This window comes from Bradysia coprophila, unplaced genomic scaffold, assembly GCF_014529535.1.
Source record: "Bradysia coprophila strain Holo2 unplaced genomic scaffold, BU_Bcop_v1 contig_358, whole genome shotgun sequence".
Lineage (NCBI taxonomy): Eukaryota > Metazoa > Arthropoda > Insecta > Diptera > Sciaridae > Bradysia > Bradysia coprophila.
Window position 1 is genome coordinate 409343 of NW_023503616.1, and position 23371 is coordinate 432713.

The 23371-nt window shown below is 32.3% G+C and overlaps 1 protein-coding gene and 1 long non-coding RNA gene across 2 annotated transcripts; both read right to left on the reverse strand.

Annotated features, from left to right (window-relative positions):
* Positions 1–2005: 2005 nt before the first annotated feature.
* On the reverse strand, positions 2006–21099 carry LOC119081633. The gene is made up of 3 exons (XR_005088503.1): positions 21089–21099; positions 10798–10803; positions 2006–2145 (listed from the first exon to the last, which is right to left on the reverse strand). It is a non-coding gene; the product is annotated as an uncharacterized LOC119081633 (long non-coding RNA).
* On the reverse strand, positions 3930–6742 carry LOC119081632 (segmentation polarity homeobox protein engrailed). Its single transcript, XM_037190684.1, has 2 exons — positions 5618–6742; positions 3930–4860 (listed from the first exon to the last, which is right to left on the reverse strand). Exons 1-2 carry the CDS (start codon positions 6441–6443, stop codon positions 4511–4513), a joined length of 1176 nt encoding a protein of 391 aa, XP_037046579.1. The 5' UTR covers positions 6444–6742; the 3' UTR covers positions 3930–4510.
* Positions 21100–23371: the final 2272 nt, after the last annotated feature.

Below are 23371 nucleotides of genomic sequence, written 5' to 3' on the forward strand. Positions count from 1 at the left end.
TGTAGTGAATACCTTGAGCATCTACAAGTATATGTATATTACAGATATATACATACCTAATAACTGAAATAATCATTATTGAATTGGACAATGGTTTAATGATTGTCATATATTTATTTAACAGGTGTCAGTATATTTATTATAGAGATGGAAATAACAACAAAATTTAAAAAAAATAAAAAACAGAAAGAAATAAAATTAAATTAAAAATGTGATTGTCAATTGTTGTCATCTGTCTCCTTGTCACAAACAGCATGTTTGTTTAGATTATCATGCGTTTTGTTTTGTCTTTTTTTGTTATTGTTGTTGTTGCTGCATGCTCAAGTCAACAATAATGAAAGTAAACAACAAAAAAGATTTTTTTTAAAAATAATTTTTCTTACTTCAGTTACAATATCATATTGTGTTTATGCGGTTATTTGTAATGGTTAATAAACATATGGATGTAGAATTAACTGCTCATTTTCAAATCTTAAGGCTGACTCATTAAATCGTTGATATGATACAAATAAGTCCAATCGAGTTATACAGAAAGCTTCTTTGTTAATTTGTTAAGTTAAATCAACTCTGCAATTATCATGACAACTCTCAACTGTTGAATTTTATAAAAACAGTGATAATGTTGACAATTTAACAATAATATCGGCTAGTCATATGTTATTTGCGAGGGGCTGATAAACAAAGAGAATAGATTCTTTTGCACTCAACTAGTAAAACCTTTGCTAAGAAAAGCCTCAAATTCGTTGATAATTCTAAAAAAAATCCTGAAAAATTAAAGTAAAATCTTTCAAAATCGTCTAAAAATGTTTATGAAAAACCAATTAACAAAAAAAAAACCCAAAAATAAGATAAAATCAAAGCAAATTCCAGAAAATCGTTTGGGGATATTTTTTGAAAAATCCTTTTGCACTTTTTGCTCATATGAAATATGCATTTACATTGCCTAATCACGTAAAGTACAGTACGTACGTGAGTCCAAATAAAAATTCACGGACGTAATTTACTATTACACGACTAGCGATAAAAAGATGAAAAGTAGATTTTTCAAGTGAACAACCTATTAACACAAGAAAAAGAGAGTTTTCATTTTAGATGCTGAGAGCGTCGAAAGTAGTGATTAAAACATGAAAAATAGGGTTTTCGACGTAAGTAGCATGTTAAAATTTGTGTGTTAAACAAAAGAAGTGACAGATTTGATGATTTTATGGGGATGCGTTTGCTGTTTGGAAAGGTTAAATTCGAAACTCATTAAGTAATAGTACATCAAATTCAATATACACGATATTCATTTTCAATTCAATTTTTGGTGTAGCATGTCAGTCCAAACCAAAACACCAAAAGAAATTTATAACTCTCACAATACTTTACAAGTTCCTTCCTTACTCGAACCGATTGATATTGCCAGAGACGATAACTCTTCTCGGGTGGATGGTGTAACTATCATTCCCTGGAGTCGCGGACGCCAACTCGCATGGGATGCAACTTGTGTCGATCCACTTTGTGCCTCGTACGTCAGGAAATCGTCCGTTGAAGCGTGTTCAGCAGCCAATAGGGCAGTTCAACAAAAGCGGAGGGACTACAGTACGGTTACCAACCAATATCATTTCGTCGCTTTTGCAGTGGAGTGTTTGGGGGGCTGGTCAGATGAAGCCAAGGTTTTCGCCAAGGATTTGGGTAGACGTATGTTCGACGCCACAGGTGAGCCAAGATCACTTTGGTTTTTCAGACAAAGGGTTAGTTTGGCAATACAGAGAGGCAATGCGGCCAGTGTCCTAGGGACAATTCCGCCACAGCTGGATTTGAACGAAGTGTACTATCTTCGTTAGTCATCCTTATTTTATTTTTGTAACCTCTTGTGAAACATTCTGTTGGAATAATAAATCGTTTGAAATAGCTTTACAAAATGTTTGTTTTCTGTCAATACTGTGAATTACTGTGAATTCAATTAAATAGAGGAAAACGTGTAGACTTTGTTCTCCATAAATTTTAGGGGTTCGGGCTGGTCAGACACTGTCTATTTTAAGGGAATTAAATTCCCGAAATTCCTTAAAATTTCCGAAAATTCCTAAATTTTGTTTGCTCGTAAATCTCAAGAAATATCATTTAAAATCAATTGGTTGGCTTACCGAAGATCAAAACCAACTACTGTTTTTTCAATACGTAGCCTTCAAAGTGAATAAGTAAAAAAAAAAACGTCGAAAATTTTAAGTAATTTTAGGGAATTTAATTCCCTTAAAATAGGCCCTACATAATTATATCAGTTATTGCACTAAAGAAGATTGAAATTTGAATATACCATAAAGATATCACTGTCCATGCATTACTTATTATGCAGCAAATCTGACTTCCTGTTGGGTTAAATTATCAAAATTTTACAGAGTTTCAGTACCAATTTTGAAAATGTTTACAATTTTAGGTTTGCCCGGGTTTGACAAATAGGTCACAATCATCAAAAACAGTTTCATTGTTTACACGTGAAATAATTTGATATCTCGTATCACGATGAGTAAAAGTATCCGAGGGCTTCAGCTGGATACGAGATATCAAATTACTTCACTGGTATAGTAATGTACTATTAATGAACAAGAACGGCAGAAAGGCAAAAATTGTTTAAAGTATCGTCTAGATTACAATACAACATCTTTTACTTCACTAGTTTCATCATACGTTTTGCTATAAAGTATAACAATAACCGGAGTTCATTACTCATTTCTGTCGTCATTGTCGATAACCAGGGTCGTGCAAATGAGGTTAACTTTTGGATTTATTCTTACACTTACACTTACCGCGTGAATTACGTTGACCGCAAACAATATTTCGCTAATTAATTTTTAAAGCTTACGGTTTGAAATCTTTATCAAAATATGCCCGATCCGTGATTATTATTGTGTCCAGTCCAGTTTGACCGCCGTAGGTAACAAAAAATAATTTCAAACTTTTCATGTCATTATTTTGAAATTATTTCTTTTGCGTTTCGAGCAAAATAGCGCTACAGGCAACTCTTTCCATTAAATCGTCTTTTTACATCGACTGAAATTTTGGCATAAAGTTCATATATATGTCAGATTTGGACTGTAAGTCGATGCGAAACAATACCATCTCCATACGGTCACACTTCCAAAATACTCAATGATTTATTGCCTCATCACAGAGATTTCTTGCTTTCCTTGACTTAATTTAACACATTTTATAGTAAGATCTACATCACCTTTTGCTCAAATCAAATCAAATCATCAGTTAACGACAGCAACGACAAAAACAAGCGAGGTATTTCGTTCTATAAAGTAAAACGAAAATTACATCAAATGAAGTATTGTGCATTGGCCAATGACGACGCTTTGAACAACAGTGGTAATAGCCTTGATAATAGCTCTAAAAGGGTAAGATTGCCTTTTCTAAAAATAAAGTTACACGTCGATTTATGTAGCATTTTAAAAGCTATTATAAAATGATGTAAGGATTTGTGCACGTAGAGCTTCTAGCAGGGCCTATTTTAATTAATTCCTCAATTTTTTAGTTTTTTTTCACTTATTTACTTCCAGGGCCACATATTGAACAACTTTAGGATTTTTATCTGTTTTCGTGTTAAAGCCAGTCAAACAGTTTTGAATGATCATTCTTTAGATTCTAGAACAATTTTTTTAGAATTTTCGGAAATTTCGATGAACTTTACGTAATTTAGAGAAGTTTAATTCCCTAAAATAGGCCTTGGCTTCTAGTGCAATCATAATTTCCAAGGTTCAGTCAAATTGCATCGATCATCCTAACTATTTGCTTCTTCTCACAAAAATACTGAAAAATTGTTTTTGTTTTACTCGATTGAATACTTACTGCGAGATCTGCTTGCAGACAATTATTGCTAGTCTAACACTGGCTTCAACTGATGTATTTCTGTGCTCTTTCCAGTCTCGTAAAATAAAACTATTGGATCTATGTATCACAAGAGTTTAGTACTTAGATTTATTTACCAATATACATAATGTGTGGGTTATAGTCGATCATTTCAAATATAAAATATTTTTCAAGAATTCAAACTGTTTTAAAGCAAAATTTACCGAAAGATTTTATAAATGAATTTGTTCAATAAAACTTGGTATTCGTGATAATATAACATTATTGTTTGTTTGATGTGTGAAAGAGAATTAACGAAAGACAAAGGAAAACCAATTAACTGACAAATGTATTGCACAACATAATACTAGAGGTATGATAGATTTGAAATGGCGTTTCTTTAATTGATGAAATGGAATCGATGACAAAACTTGCTTAGATTTAACGATCTATTGTATAATATATTCTACAAGTAAAGCCTTTGAAAAATCTTAATTATTAGGAATGAGAACTTAACCATTTTCTATGCCTATAAATTGAATAATTTTAGGTAATATTGTACTATATCAAATGTTCATGTGTCAATATTTACAATTCACAATTTAATGTTCACGCCACTCTTCGTTTCATCTTCACTGGTTTTTGTACACAAAATAATTTCTCTTAAAAAAAACTTAATTTATAATTGACCATTCATTCTCATTTCCAATTCTTCTTCTTCTTGCGTTAATGGTACCGTCGAATGATTGTACAATCCCTGGGCCATCAATTGCAATGCCAAAGGATTTTTGTTGCCGGTGGATTTTTTGATTTTTGCCCGTTTATTTTGGAACCAAATTTTAATTTGCGCTTCGTTCAGGCCCAGTTCGGCAGACAATTGTTGCCGCCGCCGTTCGGTTAAGTAACGATTTTCGGTAAACTCACGCTTCAGTCTAGCTAGCTGATCACTGGAAAATGCAGTTCGTGGACGCTTTTCGTCGGGTATTTGGGATTTGTCTTTTGGCTGTTTTGGTTTTCGGTATCTTGGACCTGGAAATGGAAAAACAATCTAATTAGAAACTTAAAATTTTATGCAATAGCAAATGTTGAATCGAACGAAGAATAAATTTAAGAAAAAACGAAATGACAAAGGTCAACCGGTAAAATTCGCATTCGACTCTTTGCAACTAAAAGTTCCAGTCTCCACAAAGACGTTCTGGATAATTATTTTTGGGGCAGCATATTTAGGTACATTGTGGTATCAGGACCATCCAAAACTATTCATACGATAAAAACAGATCATCTGCTATCGACAACGACGACAAAAGTGAACGATAAGCTCTGGCTAGTGTTGTATTGTAGAGTAATTTATCTTGATTTGGGACAACAGTCGACTTTCGACCATTATAACTGAAGGTCCCTAATAAATAGCGGCGAATCGCCTAATGTAAATTTCGAATGTCGAACAAATTTTTTAGTTTGGAGTTCCAAATCAAGATTTGACAGTTTTCGGATTTGGAACGATTAACATTGCGGCGTATGGCGTTCGAAATTCGGATCGTTCCCAATCACGATAAATTACTCTATACTAAAATGTATGACACAAATGTTGAAGTACTAGATTTTTATGAACACAAGAAAATATTTTCCACAAACAAAGTAATAGATTAAATGATTTTATTGTGATACGCTTGCCGGTTCTTAAAGGTTAAATAAATGACTGTAGAGAAAGCTAACAAAAACCGCAGACCGTTATTCCAATCACGACATATTTCAGTAAAAAAATATTTAAGCAAATCAAACTTACCCGAACTAGGTCTATCGCTGTATCTGGTACAGTACACCCACGCCGGCCATAATTGTGATCCATTATCATCTTTCGTACTGCCCGATTCAGATTTTGCATCGTCTGAAGATTCCATTCCGGAATCACGACTCGAAACCATTTGATGTGAATTTTGAGATCCATTACCTTCACTTCGTGCATTGCTAGCGCTGGATATGGGTGATGGCAACAAATCATTTCTTACAACAGGACTAGGTGTTGATTGTCGTCCAATTTGCGAAACTGTTTTGCATAAATTGCCCAGTGGCGGTATTTTCGAAAATGCACTCTCCGACAAGTGTTGTTGATATTTTTTACTATTTAAAATTTCCTCATGAATACGCGGGTATACCGACTGATTGAAACTGTTCAATATGCTGGTTTTTTCCAAGTAATTATTTTTACTAAAGTCTAAAGCTGCTTCACTCTCCAATCTTAACGCAGATTTATTATTTACTGTTCTATTCACTTGTGTCGATTTTATGTTGCTTATGCTATCAATGTCGTACGGCCGGAAAAGTAAACTTTTCTTTTCAGATTTTTTATTAATTTTTCCGAAATTTTCACTTAAAATATTTGTGATCGAAAAGGTGATTTGATTTGTTGAGCAATCCTCTTGTTTTATTATTACGGCAGGTGATAAACGATCGTTCGATGCACTAAGCGACATCTCTTGGTGTATAGGCGAGGATGAATTCGTTGAACAAATAGTCATAGCCGATGCTGATGTGGTGTTCTGAGGTGAATGTGGTGCTCCCGGTCCTGGACTCGACGCACTTTGAGGACTAAAACGATCTTCGAAGGCCATTTTACAATGTTTAAATGCACAGTTTTTCACAGAACTTTTTTTTTATAAATTAATTATTTTTTTGTTCCTTCTCTTCTATATTCCTCGTCTATATACTCAAAGTTAATTTTCCTCACAAAACACAATTTCGTTTAAAAGCCTTCAATCAATGATGGAATTATTTCATCATCATTCTATAAGTGCAAGTACTCACTGAAACACAACACACCACGTACTCGAAAAAAATGTTTTTGATGTGACACAGTCAAATGTCACCTGTAATCTGACAGACAGTTGAGTGAGAACTCAAGCGAATGACTGAATTTTTTGATGTGTCTTTATTAAAGCTCAACCACTCCCATTCCACCAATACTAACAACACATTCACAACTACACTGAATCAATTCGACGTTAGTGTTGGTAACTCAGTGGGCGGAGTCATATTGTGTGTATTATAACGTAAGAATATAAAGACTTTAACAAACACCACCGTTATTAATTGAACAACTCTATTTGATGTGAAGACGATTTGATTATTACTTGGATTACTCCATGATTACATAGTACGAATATTATTTCTTTAAGTCGTATGTTTGTGTGCGTGTTTGTGTAGATGTGTTTTATTCATTTAATTTTTATGGATGGCCGAAAATTGGTACCATTCTGTATGTTTTGTTTCATTCGTTTTATTGGCGATTGGGTGAAACAGATTGAAACTTATATATCGGTTGTGTTATATACCTACCTGATTAAGTGGATATATATGTTGAAATGAAAATGTTTTTTTTTTCTACTTTTTGTTATATTTGTGGATATTCTTTCTTTAGAAAATTTGTAGTTATTTTTTTCGGATAAAATTGAGTGATTTGTAGATGGAATTGACCTTGAACTTAAAGCTACCGCAATATCAAAGCTGTGATGAGAAAACGTTAAATATTTATCGCTTTTAATGCCTATCTATTAACAGGACACAGATATTATATTTAAAAAAAAATTTAAATGATTTAATAAAAACGAGTTTTTTTTTCTCGTTAAATTATTTAATTTTTTCACCATTGAGTGGCACTTAAATTAATAGGTTTTTGTAATGTAAATTTTTGATTTAACAACCAAAAAATCTTTCACAAAATTATTTTGAAAATAAGCTGTGAATTATGACTCTATTTTGGAAATTTTTTCTTATTATTATTTCAAAGCTTTTTTTTGTTCGCAAAATTTATTACCGACGGACTGCCATCGGCATCAAGAGAATACGTGCTGATTGACCTTAATCATACATATCGAAACATTGGAATATGATATCGTTCACATTTAAAAATATTTAAATTATAATATTTGTGATTTGTGTATTTTAACAGTCTTCCAATATAACATCGATTTTATTAGACAATGAACTCTTTAGATAAATATTTATTCATTTGTAAATGGAATTCGCGTCCATTGATCTGCTTGAATAGAGAAATGTATATGGAAATGAATATATACCATATTGATCGTCCGATCGTATCTGTTCAACTATAATTATTCAATTATTTATTTAATTTAGAACGTGGCGTTAAGTGTTTGAATTAAGCTTCGTTGCCTTAACATCTGATTAGTATTGATTAGATATTGTCATTTCTTAATTAATTAAATTCTATTCGAGTTATTAGAAAATGGTTATATACAACAATTAGAATGGGTTTATAGACAATGAAAATATATTTTGAAATAAAAATTGGATCCATCAATAATTTTGGTCCCAAAATTTATTCAACATTTTAGTACCGTAACAACAAACAATAAAAAAATATTTTCTTTATATAAATCATAACTTTATTAAATATCTCTTTGACTGAAATTGAAATGAATTCATCAATCCAAATAAAATAATCATAAAAAAAACATTCAACTTATTGTGTAATGAAAATGTATAAATAAAACCTTTTTGAACCACAACCGTGTATAATTTTGTCTCAAATGTGTTCATTAAAATCAAAAAATAATTTTTATTTTTCTCTTTCTCTGATATTTATCCATGCTGATAGAATGTTAATGGTGATGTTGTTATAATTCGTTTATGTGTACAAATATAAAATAATAATAAAAAAAAACCTAAAAAGAAGTTGTGATTGAGTACTACGTATACAAGTAAATTAAAGACGAAAAAAGAGGAAGACGTCAATCCAATTTGATTAGCTATTGCTGAACAGAGACAGAATTTAATAAGTTTATTTAACCAAAAAATATGATCCAATACATGAACGTCCAAACAGTATACCTACCTATAAATGAACATAATACACATGAGTATCACCTGTAAAAGGTGAGATAAGGTGGAAAGAGAAGTAAATATTCCATTCACACATTTACACGAAAGTTAACTATGCGTAAAAGATGGCTCTGTTTGCTTTTCATTACACTATACAAACGTAGAAAATTGGTTGTATATAAACAGCGTTCCACACACTTAACTTTTGTTATATGGATGGAGGGCGTGGCTTTACAAACGAATGATACATTCACATATATATAAATGTATGGCTACAAGAATACACATTTTGTGATTCAGTAAAATTACTAATTATATCAATCGGATTATCTTTCCGATTCGATTAATATATTTTACAACAATTTTTAGATCAGCTCAGAGTACAATTTAGAGTTAGTAATGATCCAGAACATAGAATTATTTTGATAGTAAATTGAAAATGTGGCCTTTCCTCTACTCCTCTATCCACGCATTGAACTCTTTTGATTTAGTTTTCCTTTGCGATGATTCGGAAAATTTCAGTAACAATTTTTTTTCCCCGAAAACCACTAAATTAAATTTTATACTGAAATTACATGACTCAATATTTTTGCTCACAGGCGATAAGCAGACCGAACGTTGTGTTTTCATCGAATTGTTCGATTCAATGTTAAGTTTACCCGACGGCAACGAATTTATTCCCCGTTCAAATTAGCCAATGCATGTTTATTGAACTTTTCAAACATGATTTAGATATTAATATTATTGGCTGCATATCCAAAAGGTAATAATGCTCTTAACTAGACTTTAGCACGACAGGTGTTTTATAAGTGAATATGTGTGTACTTATAGACATTGAAAAACGCCCTTAATTAAGCGTAAACATTCCAAAGCTTAATGAAAGTAATTCTCTATTTCGACGTACGTCTAGATTAGTTTATTGCTAGTAGTGTGTTGTATTGGTATTAGTAGATTATGCACCTCTGTCCAAAATGTTTATATTAACGGGTTTGAAGTAAACTAAACAGTTTGGATAGAGGTGCATACGCTATGTTATCTGTGGAGTTTTATCTAAAACTACTTACGCTTCTAGAACGTGAAGCCGGTATCTTGGCTCTCGATCCAGTTTACTCCATCTCGAACCGAGGTACAGTTCAAGAAGGTAGCATAATAGTTATTTATGCCACCGAGTGATACATTCTTTTTTAGGCTCTAGATGTGTCAGGCCGAGTGTGAATGAAACATTTACCATCGTGCTGCATACAACGTTTTTCTCAAAAAAGCTAATGAAAATTTTACTTTTCGTCACTGAGTTCAGAAAAGACTTTTTTCGCATACTGTGAGTGTGTATTGCAACACCTTTTGTAAGAAAATGTCACCTAGAGATATAATGAATATGCAATAAGTATTATATCACTAGATATTGTAACATTTACATACTGTGAATACTTCACCATACACCGTAGTTTATACACGACATTGCAATAATACTCGCGCAAGCTCTCGTATGCGTACGATGTGTAAACTACTGAGCATGGTAATGTATTTTTTTTCACTGTGGTAAGCAAAACTGGGATCGGCAAAATTGGTAGTATATTCGTCTGATTAATTATTTATTTGTATGTGACACGACGTGACAAGCCAACCAAAACTGTTACTTCTAATTAATTAATTTTACACAGTTTCATTAATATTCAGATTAAACATAATGATATGGTATAGCCAAAACTCGTTTCGCAAATGTTCAGATAACTTTATTATGAATGAAGCTCATGCAATTTGACATATCCTTGTTTCGAAATTCGTTTGCCGTCGGCTGTACTGGCGAGTGGCGAGCAATATTTGTATTGTCGAAATAGTGCCGACTTAACCTTAAGCCGCTGGCTGACTAAACGAATATATATTGAAGACATATGAAATGAAATTCTAAAATGTTTTCCAAAACCGTCTCCATAAGTAGATTCAATCAATATACTCATTCGCTAACAGTAACGCATTATACTATCAGAAATCATGCCAATATTTTAGTCTACCATTTTATCAAGATTTCAAACGATTGTTATTGAAATCGATTGTGTGTAACAACAAACAATATCTCAATACCTTCTAAATGTATTTCGAATTATTACAAGTCTTTTATAAAACAAAAACCTTTTTATTTGTCAATGAGAACAAGACTCATCTCCACAGACAATAAGTTGTTATTTTACTTCCAGCTAGAAATTATATATCTCAACCATTAAAGAGCTCTTCTTGTATAATAGTCGGATAGCATAAGTATTTACTTATTTACTTCTCATTTCCATATATTTTCTGTTTTCTGCATCCGTACGCATTACATATATATATGCAATGTGCAACTAACGTGTACGAGTAAAGGTATGCATTATTTAATGATATGTAATAAAGAAATCATTCGAAATTGAAAATGCATGTGATTATATGCATCGTAAATTAACTTATCTCTCTGTAATGTCATTTGTGCATACACAGGTATTTCATTTTGTAAATAATGTAATAATAGTGGAAATACGTGATTTGCATTTCTCAAAAAAAAAAACGAATAATCACAAGTGTATGATTATCTTCCTTCATGTTTATGGTTTACAATTGTTGTCATGAATAGCATTTTATTGCGTGACGTTTTAATAAGTTCAAAAATGTCCGCACCGAGGTCTGCACTTTAAAATTTATCTGAGCTTTTAGTGATTCTTCTTTTAATCTATGGTCGTTTATGATGTAAAAGCTTTTTGCGATTTTTCTTTAGCGAGTTTTTACTATTAATTGACCATCCACTGTTATTTGTTACATGGACACAATTTCAATTATACAATTAAGAGTAGTTATTTATACCACCGAGTGAGAGTTTTTTGTCTTTCTTAGTGTTTTCATGATATATCTCTCGTCATCGTACCTAATTCGAGGACAAAAGTTTTTTACTACTAAGCCTTCGGCTAATGTGCTAACAACAAACTTACATCAAACAAGTTAAAGCTGAAATTTTGAGGCATGTGGACATGAGACATTCTTTTAACTTTCAACAATCTTTTTAAGTTCACATAATTTTCATTTCGCTGTTTCCACTTACTTGAAATTCATCAAAATGAGTTCGTCCTATTTTTATCGTTATTTTTTGGCATATTGATGTATCTTTACAATAACTCTATTTCCAAAAATCGTCTAGTATGTTGCTACTGCAATGTTTACATAAAATGTTTTCTCTAGGGTCTGTCAGAAACATAATAGTTATTTATACAACCGAGTGATAAATGCTTTTTTAGGCACTAGATGTGTAGATTGTGACTCGAGGCCGCAGGGCGAGTGTGATAATACACAGCGTGTGCTTAAAAAAGCATTTATCATCGAGTTGTATACAACGTTTTTGCAATAAAGGCAATGGAAAGTCCTTCTTTTCGTCACTTGTTGCGAAAAGAGTACAATATCGTTACTGGTGTTGTACTACCTCGGTACCGGTACGGGCATTAACTTCAAATTTTTGGTTCTGAAAGTAACGTTACAGATTAATCGTTGTTACGTCTTTGCTTGCGTTACGAAAAGACAAAAAATCCGATAACGTCGCCACTCGGAAGGTTTTTGTATAAAGTTGTAACGTTAAGGAAGGATCCCTGCCCCCAAGTGAACGAATAGGTGGAAAATTAATTAGATTTTATCACCAAACTCAAAATGACCTAAATTCAATTCATCTTATAATAATGAACCAATACATACGTATGCTAAGCGTTGGTATCACATTTAGGATGAGCCGGATTGAATCTACCTCAAAAGATGAAATTTATGTTATGGTCAGGTCACTGTAAAAAGTGTAGCTTACAGGCATATGAGATTCCATAGATTTTTGATAAAGAAATATTTGTAATAACTAGGCTTTGTACTACGCGTAATTTTGTTTAGTTTGAAACAACTTAACTGTTGCCTGAAAAGGTCAACCTATCCATTTTGAGAAAAACATTTTACAAGAATTTTATGAAGAAAAAGCAACCAATTCAACGCACTTGCTTAAAATACTATGACCATTAAAGAACGACTATCTAACTCTTTGTTTTTCGTATTGAAAAGATGTTTAAAATCCAACAAATGAGTAGATAACATCAAACAGCATCATTCGCTAATAATATAATCACTGAAAATGTTTTAATCCAAAGTATGTTCTTTCTCAATTCAGCAAAAATATTTTTTCTACAATTATATTCACGATGTTGAAATGTTGTTACAATATGGTGAATTCATCCTCCTATATATATGGACATGACGAGTAGTGTACTGCAGAAAAAAAAAGTTCAATGTTTCACATAATGTAGATAGCGTTTGCGAGTCTTTAACTCGGACTGGTGCTCGTACAGGTAATGGGAATGAGTGTTTGGAGTAGGTCTTAATGTGAAAATATAGTGGTTTACGTACATAATTAAAGATGTCAGAAGAAAATGTACATTACAATGTAGAATAAGAATTTTCAAATTAGACAAATTCATCATGGTGGAACTTATTAAGTTTTGAATCTTTGTGACTTGCAGAATTTTAACTTTATTACTTCAGACAAATGTAAATTGTAAATAATCAAAGGAAAGATCTAATCAATTTTTTGTTGTTGGATATTGGGAGTCCGCCTCGAAATGATTTATATTCTCATACGTAATGTGAGGTGGTAATGACTTTCCTGTTTTCATCTGCCAGTTCATTCGAATTTAATATCTAATTATAGGAAATCTAAAAAAAGCTTTGCTTTATGTTGGCACTAATACTACATGAATATGATAATTACAATGAATGCTTTGCGGTCACATCATTTCATACAAACAATTCTTTTTATTCTAAAACTTTGTAGCATAATTTAAGCAGTCAATTCAATTCGAAATTTTGAGTCGAAAAAATGGTCTGCCAAATTATATTTTTAAAACAACAAACCACAACATAAAATGTATGCATACGATCCATTGAAGAAAAAACAGTCTACCACAAAAGGGAGAATACAAGAATTTAATTATTACCAAAAATTCTGTGGTGAAGCTGAAACGTTTCATTCAATATTTCAAGTGAATTATTATTGTTGTTTTGAAATTGGATTTGTGCTTAGCAGTTGGACGATCAGACCATTGTGAATAGAGCTTAGCTTGAATTGTAATTTTCCTCACAAAACATTCAAATTTATTGGATGGCCATTATTATTACTTTTATGGGCGATAAACTTTGTTGGTAAAATATTTTCTATCATTATTTACCACTTTCACATGAAGTTTATTTTTTCTAGTCAATTTAGTTTGTGGTTTACTGAAACATAAGTGCAATTACGTGTACGTAGAACTTTTACAATGCATAGAAAAATGAAAATCAGAAGTCAGCAATCAGTACAATTGACGACATAATTTATTGCTGTAGTTTCAATTTATAACTAGTTCGGTTTGTAAGTGTGTTGTAAGAATTAAATTGAATTCTAGAACGTTTAGGACGGAATGTTATCGCAGTTCCGATCAGCAATGATCCTTACCGTAATAATATTATACAAAAATGCCAATTTTTAACGTTATCGTTTTGATTTTTTTTCTTTTTGTTCCAATTCGTAACATTTCAAGCACGTTACCATCCCTGTAACGTTGCAACTCTATTTCTAAAAAGATATGACCATACCGTAATTTTTACATAAAATTACAAGTACAAATAACGTTACTGGTGTCGTTCAACCTCTGTTCCCTTACGGGTAGTAACATTAAATTTTAGGTTCTGAAAGTAACTCTACAAATTAATCGTTATTAGAGAACGTCAATTTTTTTGATTCTGACGTTCTCTATTGTAACGATACGATAAATGATAAAATAATAAAATCGATAGCGATAAGAATACCGTCATGCCGGAAGCCTGCGAGATCAGGTTCAGACTTACCTAATAGATTTACTTGAACTTGAATTCGACCTGAACCGGAATTTAAGAAATCCTGTTCAATCTGAACGAACCTGGAACCGAAATTATCACTTCACGTTGTTATGAAAATTTCACTATACCTGAAATGATAAATCTTCATAATTCTCCTAGATTTGCCATTGACGTCTGCTATTGAAAACTAATGGCTCTGCCTATTATTAAAAATTTCGAATTTTACTGTAAACTTAACTCTAATTAACAATGGTCGCTAAGAAATTCTCAGATGGCCCCACCCCGAGACATGCATCAATTCTAAAAATTATTTTATATGCCGGTAAAGTTCAACCATTTTGTGACTTACAATATGTGTAATGTATAACATAACATAGACTTAGTCTAGCCAATGTGATCTTAACAGAAATAATTACTGTTCTATCCATTGCATTGATAAAAAAAAAAGTTTTTCCAAAGCACCGATATGTTCAACCTCATTTCGTATACCATACCATATAATTATAAAACAATTTCGTCCAAAGTCATAAATCATGCTCTCATATTCAATACATTAAAACGTTCAACGTATTACTTGAACAAACAATTGAATGAAGTATGTGATTTAAACATAAAAATAAATTACATTCAACGTACGCGCCTGTTTACAAATAATAATAAGCGAAATATGCTCATAATTTTCTTATCAAATTTCCCATTGAAAATATATTTTTAAACTGAATAACGAGAGAAGGAAAAAAAATCTTGCATCTAAAATGAAATGTTGAACAAATTCATAATAATAATAATAGTAATATGAAATACAATGAAAATACCATGCATTAATAATGGTATAATGTGTAATAAATACACTCCTTCGAAGTTATGACAAATGTTGAAAGTACCGTCCCACACTTGATTTTTGTTCCAAGTCATTTGCTTCATTCCATTTTTCAATACAAACTCTGGGATTTTGTTTTTGATTTTATTTTTTAAATTTTATTTATGAAATATCTTTGATTCAGAAAACAAATGTTAATCAATTGTTTTCATCGTTTAATTTACCATATATTTACAGGTTAACAAATTTCCGTCAAACACAAAACCAATAATAATATCCAACAATCCTCTTTAGAAAACAAAATCGTTAAAATATTTCAATGAAGGAAAAAAATTATTATTTTTTTTTTGCATCGAAGAATACTTTGAATACCATCTCCTCATTATACCTAAAGAGAAAAAAAAAATTGAGAAAACAAAAAAGAAATAAAATCCGAATCTTCAAATACACAGAATAATCCTCAATGCGATAGACATGCAAGAATATCCATCCAATAATCTTTTATTTATTTATTTTTATTCTTCACACAAAACACTAAACGAACACTGCCACAACAGCACACAGAAGAGTGCAGTTGAAACACAATAAATAAATAACCGCGTGCTCGAATTTTTCAGTCAATATATTCTTTTTGCTGTTTTCCAAGCAAAGAGAAGGCTATTTAATGTTAAGTTGCCATCAACAAGAATCCCATCAGAATGGACCACACACGTTGAATTTTATATCGGCCTGTTTGTAATCACACCGCTGTGCTGCGGCGCGGTTCCTTCAGTTAGTTTTCATATCGGTATAAATACACGGTATATGTTAGTAAAAATGATTGTTACATGATAGCACCCATGGTATTTTAATATCAGCGTTTATAGAGGTGTTTCTTTTCTGGATATATATTCTCCTTTTGTTTTGGATTCGATGTGTGTTTTGTATTTTGTTTCTTTTTATGTTTTTATATTTTACGGGAACTGAATCTTAACGTAGGTTTTGGTTCATTACAGGTCTGTAAATAATTGAAAGGCACAAACGAAAATGAAATTACTTGGAAATGATTTCCTCTGTGTTACTCAGTGCTGAAATTTCTAAAGGTAAAAAATGGCTTGTTTATATGTGCAAATGTAACATCATCGGTATACTCGAGGAAACAAAGTTTAACAAAAAAAAATACATGCATGTTTGATGCACACTGCACAGAACACAGGGTATCCCTATTGAAGTCCATTAGAGAGATTGCGGCAACTTAAAATTTTTCGAACTGAAACTTTCCATTTATTTGAATGAATTGCGCTGGCCCTACCAGGGGTTGACACAAGGGATTTCTGTCCAGTGCTCTGAATGTCAAAGTGAAGATGTGCAAACTTGAATCCTTGGACTACTGGATGGAACTAACTTTTAAGCCACATAAGAAGGGAACCTGACGATCAGTGTATGCAATATAATATTGCGTACACTGATCGTCAGGTTACCTTATTATGTGGCTTAAAAGTTAGTTCCATTCAGTAAATATAGTGTCATGTATCTTGAAACTATACTGAAACACTACATCTTGAAAACTTCTATTAAAATTGCTTATAGCAATATTGACAACGCGTGTGTAAATTATGTTTTCTTCCCGGTATCCGAGTCAAGATTTCCTGGATTTCCCGGCATCCAAAAATGTAAAAGTGACTTCCCGCTGGTTTGTGCAGCTATATTTCGATTTCCCGGTATCCTAAAAAAAATTCCCGGTATCCTGGATAACACGAAAACACATAATTTGCACACGCGATTGATAACCCCGTACAAAGTCGAATTTATTAAATGACTATGTCAACAACTATATAACGCTTTAATTTGCTATATATAACTACAGATCAACAGTTTACATCTAAATATGTTCTTAATAGCTCAATATAGCTGATGTTCAAAAATGGAATGCCCGAAACACGCCCAACACATACCCAGAAAATTCACTCTTGATAGCAACTCTACAAGTATCATTTTTACTGAGTTATGCCATTTTCGCAAAGAACCAATCTGGCAGCTGGCGGCCATTTTGTTAGGCAACTGAAAGTAGTACTTACGATCACCAATTCATTACATTAAAAAAAAATCGGATAACTCGAGATTCAAGCGAAACTTCACTCCTTAGCCTGTAAGCCCCAACTTCCAATCCGGATCCGATTTTACCATTTTTACCATTTTTTTTCCTGATTGCCCGAGCCTCTAAAATAGATCAATATGTCTGGACCTACTCGATCGATTTTGAACATCTTCTAACTGAGACTAGCATTTGTCAAAATTCATTTTCCTCAAGTCTAAACAAACACCCTTTACTTCGTATGGGTCTAAAAATCTTACATGTATGTGCAGCGTGCACAAAACGCAGGTCTCTATATTGAAATACATTAGGGAGATTGTGCCAACGAATTTCTTAAAAAAATTTGTCAACGTAAAAACCGTTACGTTTATTCTGACAATAACTTACAACTTACAAGCTTTCAGTCGATTCATAAAATTCGTCTGCTGGATCTCTCTATTACAATCAAGTATATCTGGTAATTTTCCACAACCGATATAACTTTGACATATTAATTTAAATATTCCGCAGAATATTTACTGCGTTTAAATTTCTTCTTTGACTCAAGAATGCCCATCGCATTTTATTCTGCTATAAAATTTACGTTATATGCGTAGGGAAATAAAGAGTAGTGCGAGGTATTTTATTGAAGAGAAACACGATAGGTCTGCCGTTTTATTTATAATTGAAGCAAGTACGTGAACACAGTAAATAATTTAAAAAAATATGAAAACAACTATACGTCCTAGTTGAAACCTTGCAATAATTCTAATTTTATGTAAATTAAATATTTCTTTACAATTTTATTGGTCATTGTTTTCCACTCATAAAGAAATAAATTTCAAAAATATTCGCTCTTTCAACCGTAAACAGTTGGATACTTTTCCATTCCAGCTCATAAATAACTACATAATTTTGATATCAATTTCTTAACTTAATTCTATTCACAAAAATGTTCTCGCCCAGCTCTCTACGTCATTAAGAGAAAGGGCATAGCTTCAAGCACATAGCCATAATAGTACATAAGTAGATAGGTGTCTCCTACACTAATATTTCAAGTCTTAAGATGTAAAATGTAATACACACACCGCGCATTTTTATATATAAAAAAATGTTCACATTTTGAGCTGCATAACCTATTAATATCGAAAAACATTTATTACTGCGACTGACAGCGTTTTATTACCTCAAATTTTTTTTATATTCAATTTCCACCATTTATACAAGGATTGGACAACATACATATATTAATACAATGTTATGCGATGGCTAGATAAAAGGTAATCCAATAAAATTAACAACAATTTTCATATTATAATGGTACTACAATGGAATGGAGTCTCGCATATCGTTTCAATGAATATAAATAATAAGATTATATATATTTTAATATGGAACCATTTGGAGAATGAGCATAAAATAGAGAAATATGACTGTACGAAACGAAGGTTCTTATATTGCCCGAATAGCAAACAAATTTTCTCTATAAAATACAATTGGGTATAATTTGTATAAAAGCAGCGTGACATTAAAACGCCTTGTTAGCGAAGATGATTGATTTTATATATGGCTTTTGTACCCGCAAGATAGACAATATCATTGAAATGATATCATAGTTTTCATGTACAAAATTATACATTGGCACAGACTCAGCATTTTTTTGTAAACACAAAAAGTTGCCTTGTGGAAACGGCTAATCATCTTCTATCGATAACGACGACAAGAATAAAAGATCAGTTTTGACCAGCGTTCTCTTATGTAATGAAAATACTGATAGAAATATTGAAGAAATGGACTTATCACCAGTATTATTATCGGGTCTATTACTTCCATTGATTAAAGTATTTTTAATCTGTTGATTTCAAATCTTGTACTTCAATTGTTTTAACATGTATTTTACTATATAAATGGCCATATTACCCAGAGCTTGTCATTATTTATGTCGTCGTATCAATAACAGATGAATCTCCGTATTTGACTGGTTAATGGAAGCTCTAAAGATTGGTCTACACCAAACGCTAGTTTTTCTAGCTGGGCTATCTGATTTCAAATACAAATTTTTGAATCAAATATGCAGTGTTATAAAAGATTTATTTCATAAACATACAGCAATCAGTTCAGGAAATTAACACCCATTATATGCTTCAGAATTGCGTCCATCTCTACTCCAACAAATATGCGAATCAAAATAAAACACAGCAAAAATTCCCACACCATTTACCATTTTCCCATCATGTACCGCAGCAATATTTCGAAAATATGCAGCATTATAACCTTCTTGTTGCGAGCTGTGTGTTGCTATCGTGTGCTTTTTGGAGTCTGCCGAGAATGGACCACCCAAGTCGATTCGAATTTTGTGCTGCTGCATGTAATATAACATGGAAAAAAGCGCTCATTCACAATTGTTGTGTTGTTGAAATTCTTCAATAAATTTACTGTGAAATGAGCATTGCAATTATTAAACGATAAATTTTGATTACGATTTTACAAGTAATTGCAATTGGCATTGACGGATCGAAAGGGAATGTGAGTTTTTGTGTTAATAAAATGTAGAGCAGACTATTTAATGCTAAGGTTCACTTTGCATTAATTGACCGCAGCTGAAATGCCTGCAAAGAAAGATCCTATATACAAAAACCCATATCAATTAATTATCATAAATAAGCTAATGTGAAATGATACTTGATGCGATTTAGATATATATTTAAGCCGCTCATCATCGTCGTTGTATTAACGTTGCTTTTTTTGTTTAAATATTTTTTTATTGCAGTTCTTCAATGTCAAGCATTAAGAGAAAAACGTTTAAATGCATGATATGCGATGCTAATTAAGTCTTTCTGATGATTATCTTTTTGATGGTTTTGGCGTGGTTTTATGTTAATTAAATTGTGCTGTATATATGGACATGGTTCGGTTGTATCGATCATTGAGATGCCTACGATATTATTATTTTCGCTTCAAGGTCTGTAAATGCACATATTTTATCGAGAACCAAAAAAAAACGTTTGATCAGTTCATCATGTGTAGATTTTCCGAATTGTTTAACAGATTTGGCTAGAATTGAATGCACCTCAAATACTAGCTGCTTGATTTTGTATTTATATGTACGTCACTATCACATCTAGCATTGTTCATGTATTGCATCTTATTGTTGAGAAAGTGTAGAAAAACATCGTACCTTGTCACAAAATATTTAGGACGTTCACACGAATTTTCATCCGCTCGAAGCGATGATGAACTACGATGATGATCAAATTTATAGCAACAATAAGTCAGACTAAAAAATGTTTTTGATATTATAGTCGGTTGCATGCAAAACAATATTCACGACCCATGATAACTAATTTTCCTGTCCTTGAGCGACAATTTACATCTCTGGGTAACGACAAAAATGATTTGATAAATTGAATTTATGGTGTGCAATTTTAACTGTTCGTGTTCTCATATTGTCATGTTTGGAAAGACGAAACTGTGGTTCCTAGTAACAGATTAAAATTTGAGCTATGATATGGTTGATCAAGTTTCGCTGGTTTTTTTTTTTCATCTGTGCAACGATTTGTTATGGTAACGTAAAACGATGAAGACTATGGGAGACGGTCATCAGAGCTTTATGGAAATCAAATCCTCATTGGACCGAATTAAATTCCATTAAAACTGGGAAAAAGAATATATTCAACAACAGGTTTTTTTGATTGTATTTTACCAGAAATCAATCGATTTATAGTTAGTATAAAAACGTGTGTTGCGCATACGTAACAAGTATCAATAGGAACATACGATCATTGCCTTCAACTTTGGCATATACCTCATTTAAATCGAAGCAAATCAATGCCTGGTATTTCTTATTGTAATACATATTTAAATACATCTTTGGCTGGCAGACAAAGAGACGTCATGGTCATCAAGGGTATTTGTTATTCAGAAAAGTGATGTAGTTTATTGTGCACTTTGTTTCGCTTTTTTGGGATAATGGTTGTTGTTCAACTCAGTTTTTTGTGTGTATAATAACAATCAATTAGCAATATGTTGAGCATTCAAAAAAAAATGCAGCTTGCTGAAGGGGAATTGGAGTTGATTGGGGGCAATTTTGCGAGTTCAAGTACCTTATGAATACAGAGCGACGTGTAAAAGTTGGTATATTATTGGTAAGAAATGCGTTTTTAAGAATGGTTCTTTTGAACACTGTCACACCAAAGAAACCGTCTTTCTCTGCATAGTCTGACTAGCCTGTCACATACGGCTGTTCATCTGTTATTGATAATGATGACAAAAATAATGACTAGCTCTGCGTAATACGGTCCTTTATATGGTAAAATGCATATTAAAAAAATTGAAGTACAAGATTTGAAATCAAAAATACTTTGATGGAAGTAATAGACCCGATAATAAAAACTGGTCACAGGTTAACAGGTTAAAAAAGCGTTTTTAATTTTTAATTAACTTTGGCTCACGGCAAATACCGTGATGTAAATCTTTAACTAATTCCTTCAGAACATATCTGCCAATTTAGATTCCCCTTTATTCTAAAATCATTGTCGTGAACAATTCACACATATCAAGGATATAAAACTGTTCAACTAGAAAACGTGTACACTTTGAATAGCACAAAAATTTTAAATTTCATCGACTCGGGAATATCCACCTTTACATTATACTCTGTATTCTTTCACTTGAAATTGATGTCGGATCATTGTATACATAACACCAGCCGGTATTATATGTTATGTACCTTGAACACGGAGTTATATCGCCGTTGTATATAAATATATATAAGTTGGTAGAACACTTTATGTTATGCAGTGTTAAACAGACAAAATTGATAAGGCACGCTTTTGTAAATGGATGGAAATTTGCATATCTCTCGCCTATTTGAAAATACTCGGGGAAAATTTATTCATAAAATGAAATCAGTGTTATGTGCGCACGGTGCGAGTAGATAAGTTATACATACATATTGGATAGAGCAAATTAATGAATAAAAAGGTTTGGCTTTAAATGGGAAAATGGTATCATTATGGGAGCTGCTAAATTTTTACGACGCTTGGTGAACCTTATGTGGCTCAGCGCGTATGCTACATTCATAATTGAATCACCGTTGAACGGTGGTAAATGTCCTCGACAGTGTTTTAAACATAACGTTATGAACATTATTTCGTGAGTGGCGACGGTTTCATAGGTTTCATATAGGATAGTTCAGAAATAATGTGACACAGTGCCAGAAAGAACGGTCAAAAAGTCGCAAAGTTTATTATGTAAAGGGATTACAAAGATAATCAAGAAATGAAATTTTTCGAAGTTAGAAATTTTCGACTTTGAGGACTCTTTGTAACGATATCTGCTTATCAATTGGAATATGAAATGGTAAACTAGACTTAGACTCAGCGCAGTTGTTTAAATAGTTATTTACGTATCTGTTGTGGACGGTAGATTTTAGGCAATTTCGCGAGTTGTAGCGAGTGAGGGCGACAAGCGGAAGTGTCTGAAATAAACCTTCCACAACAGATACGTAAATAACTTATTATCACATACGCGCGGTGTTCGGATTACTTAACTAGAAGAATAATTCAAAAATTACACTTCAGGTCTATGCTATTGTCTCGTTTTCGCTTATGTAATAATATATATTACACACTTGTCACGAAGAAGTCCAGGCTTGTCGAGACTGATAGTGACAAGTGTGTACTCTATTTTATCACATAAGCGAAAACGAGACAACAACATAGACCTGAAGTGTAATTTTTGAATTAAACTTCTAGTTAAGTAATTTTGACGTCCGAACACCGCGCGTATGTGAGAAAATAGAGTACACACTTGTCACTATCATTCTCGGCAAGCGTCGACTTCTTCGTGACAAGTGTGTAATATATATTCATGTAAGGGACCGAAATAAAGAGAAAATTTCTGCAAAACCACCGTTTTCAGCCCCGTCACATGAAAAAACTTATTCATTTCTCTAAAGT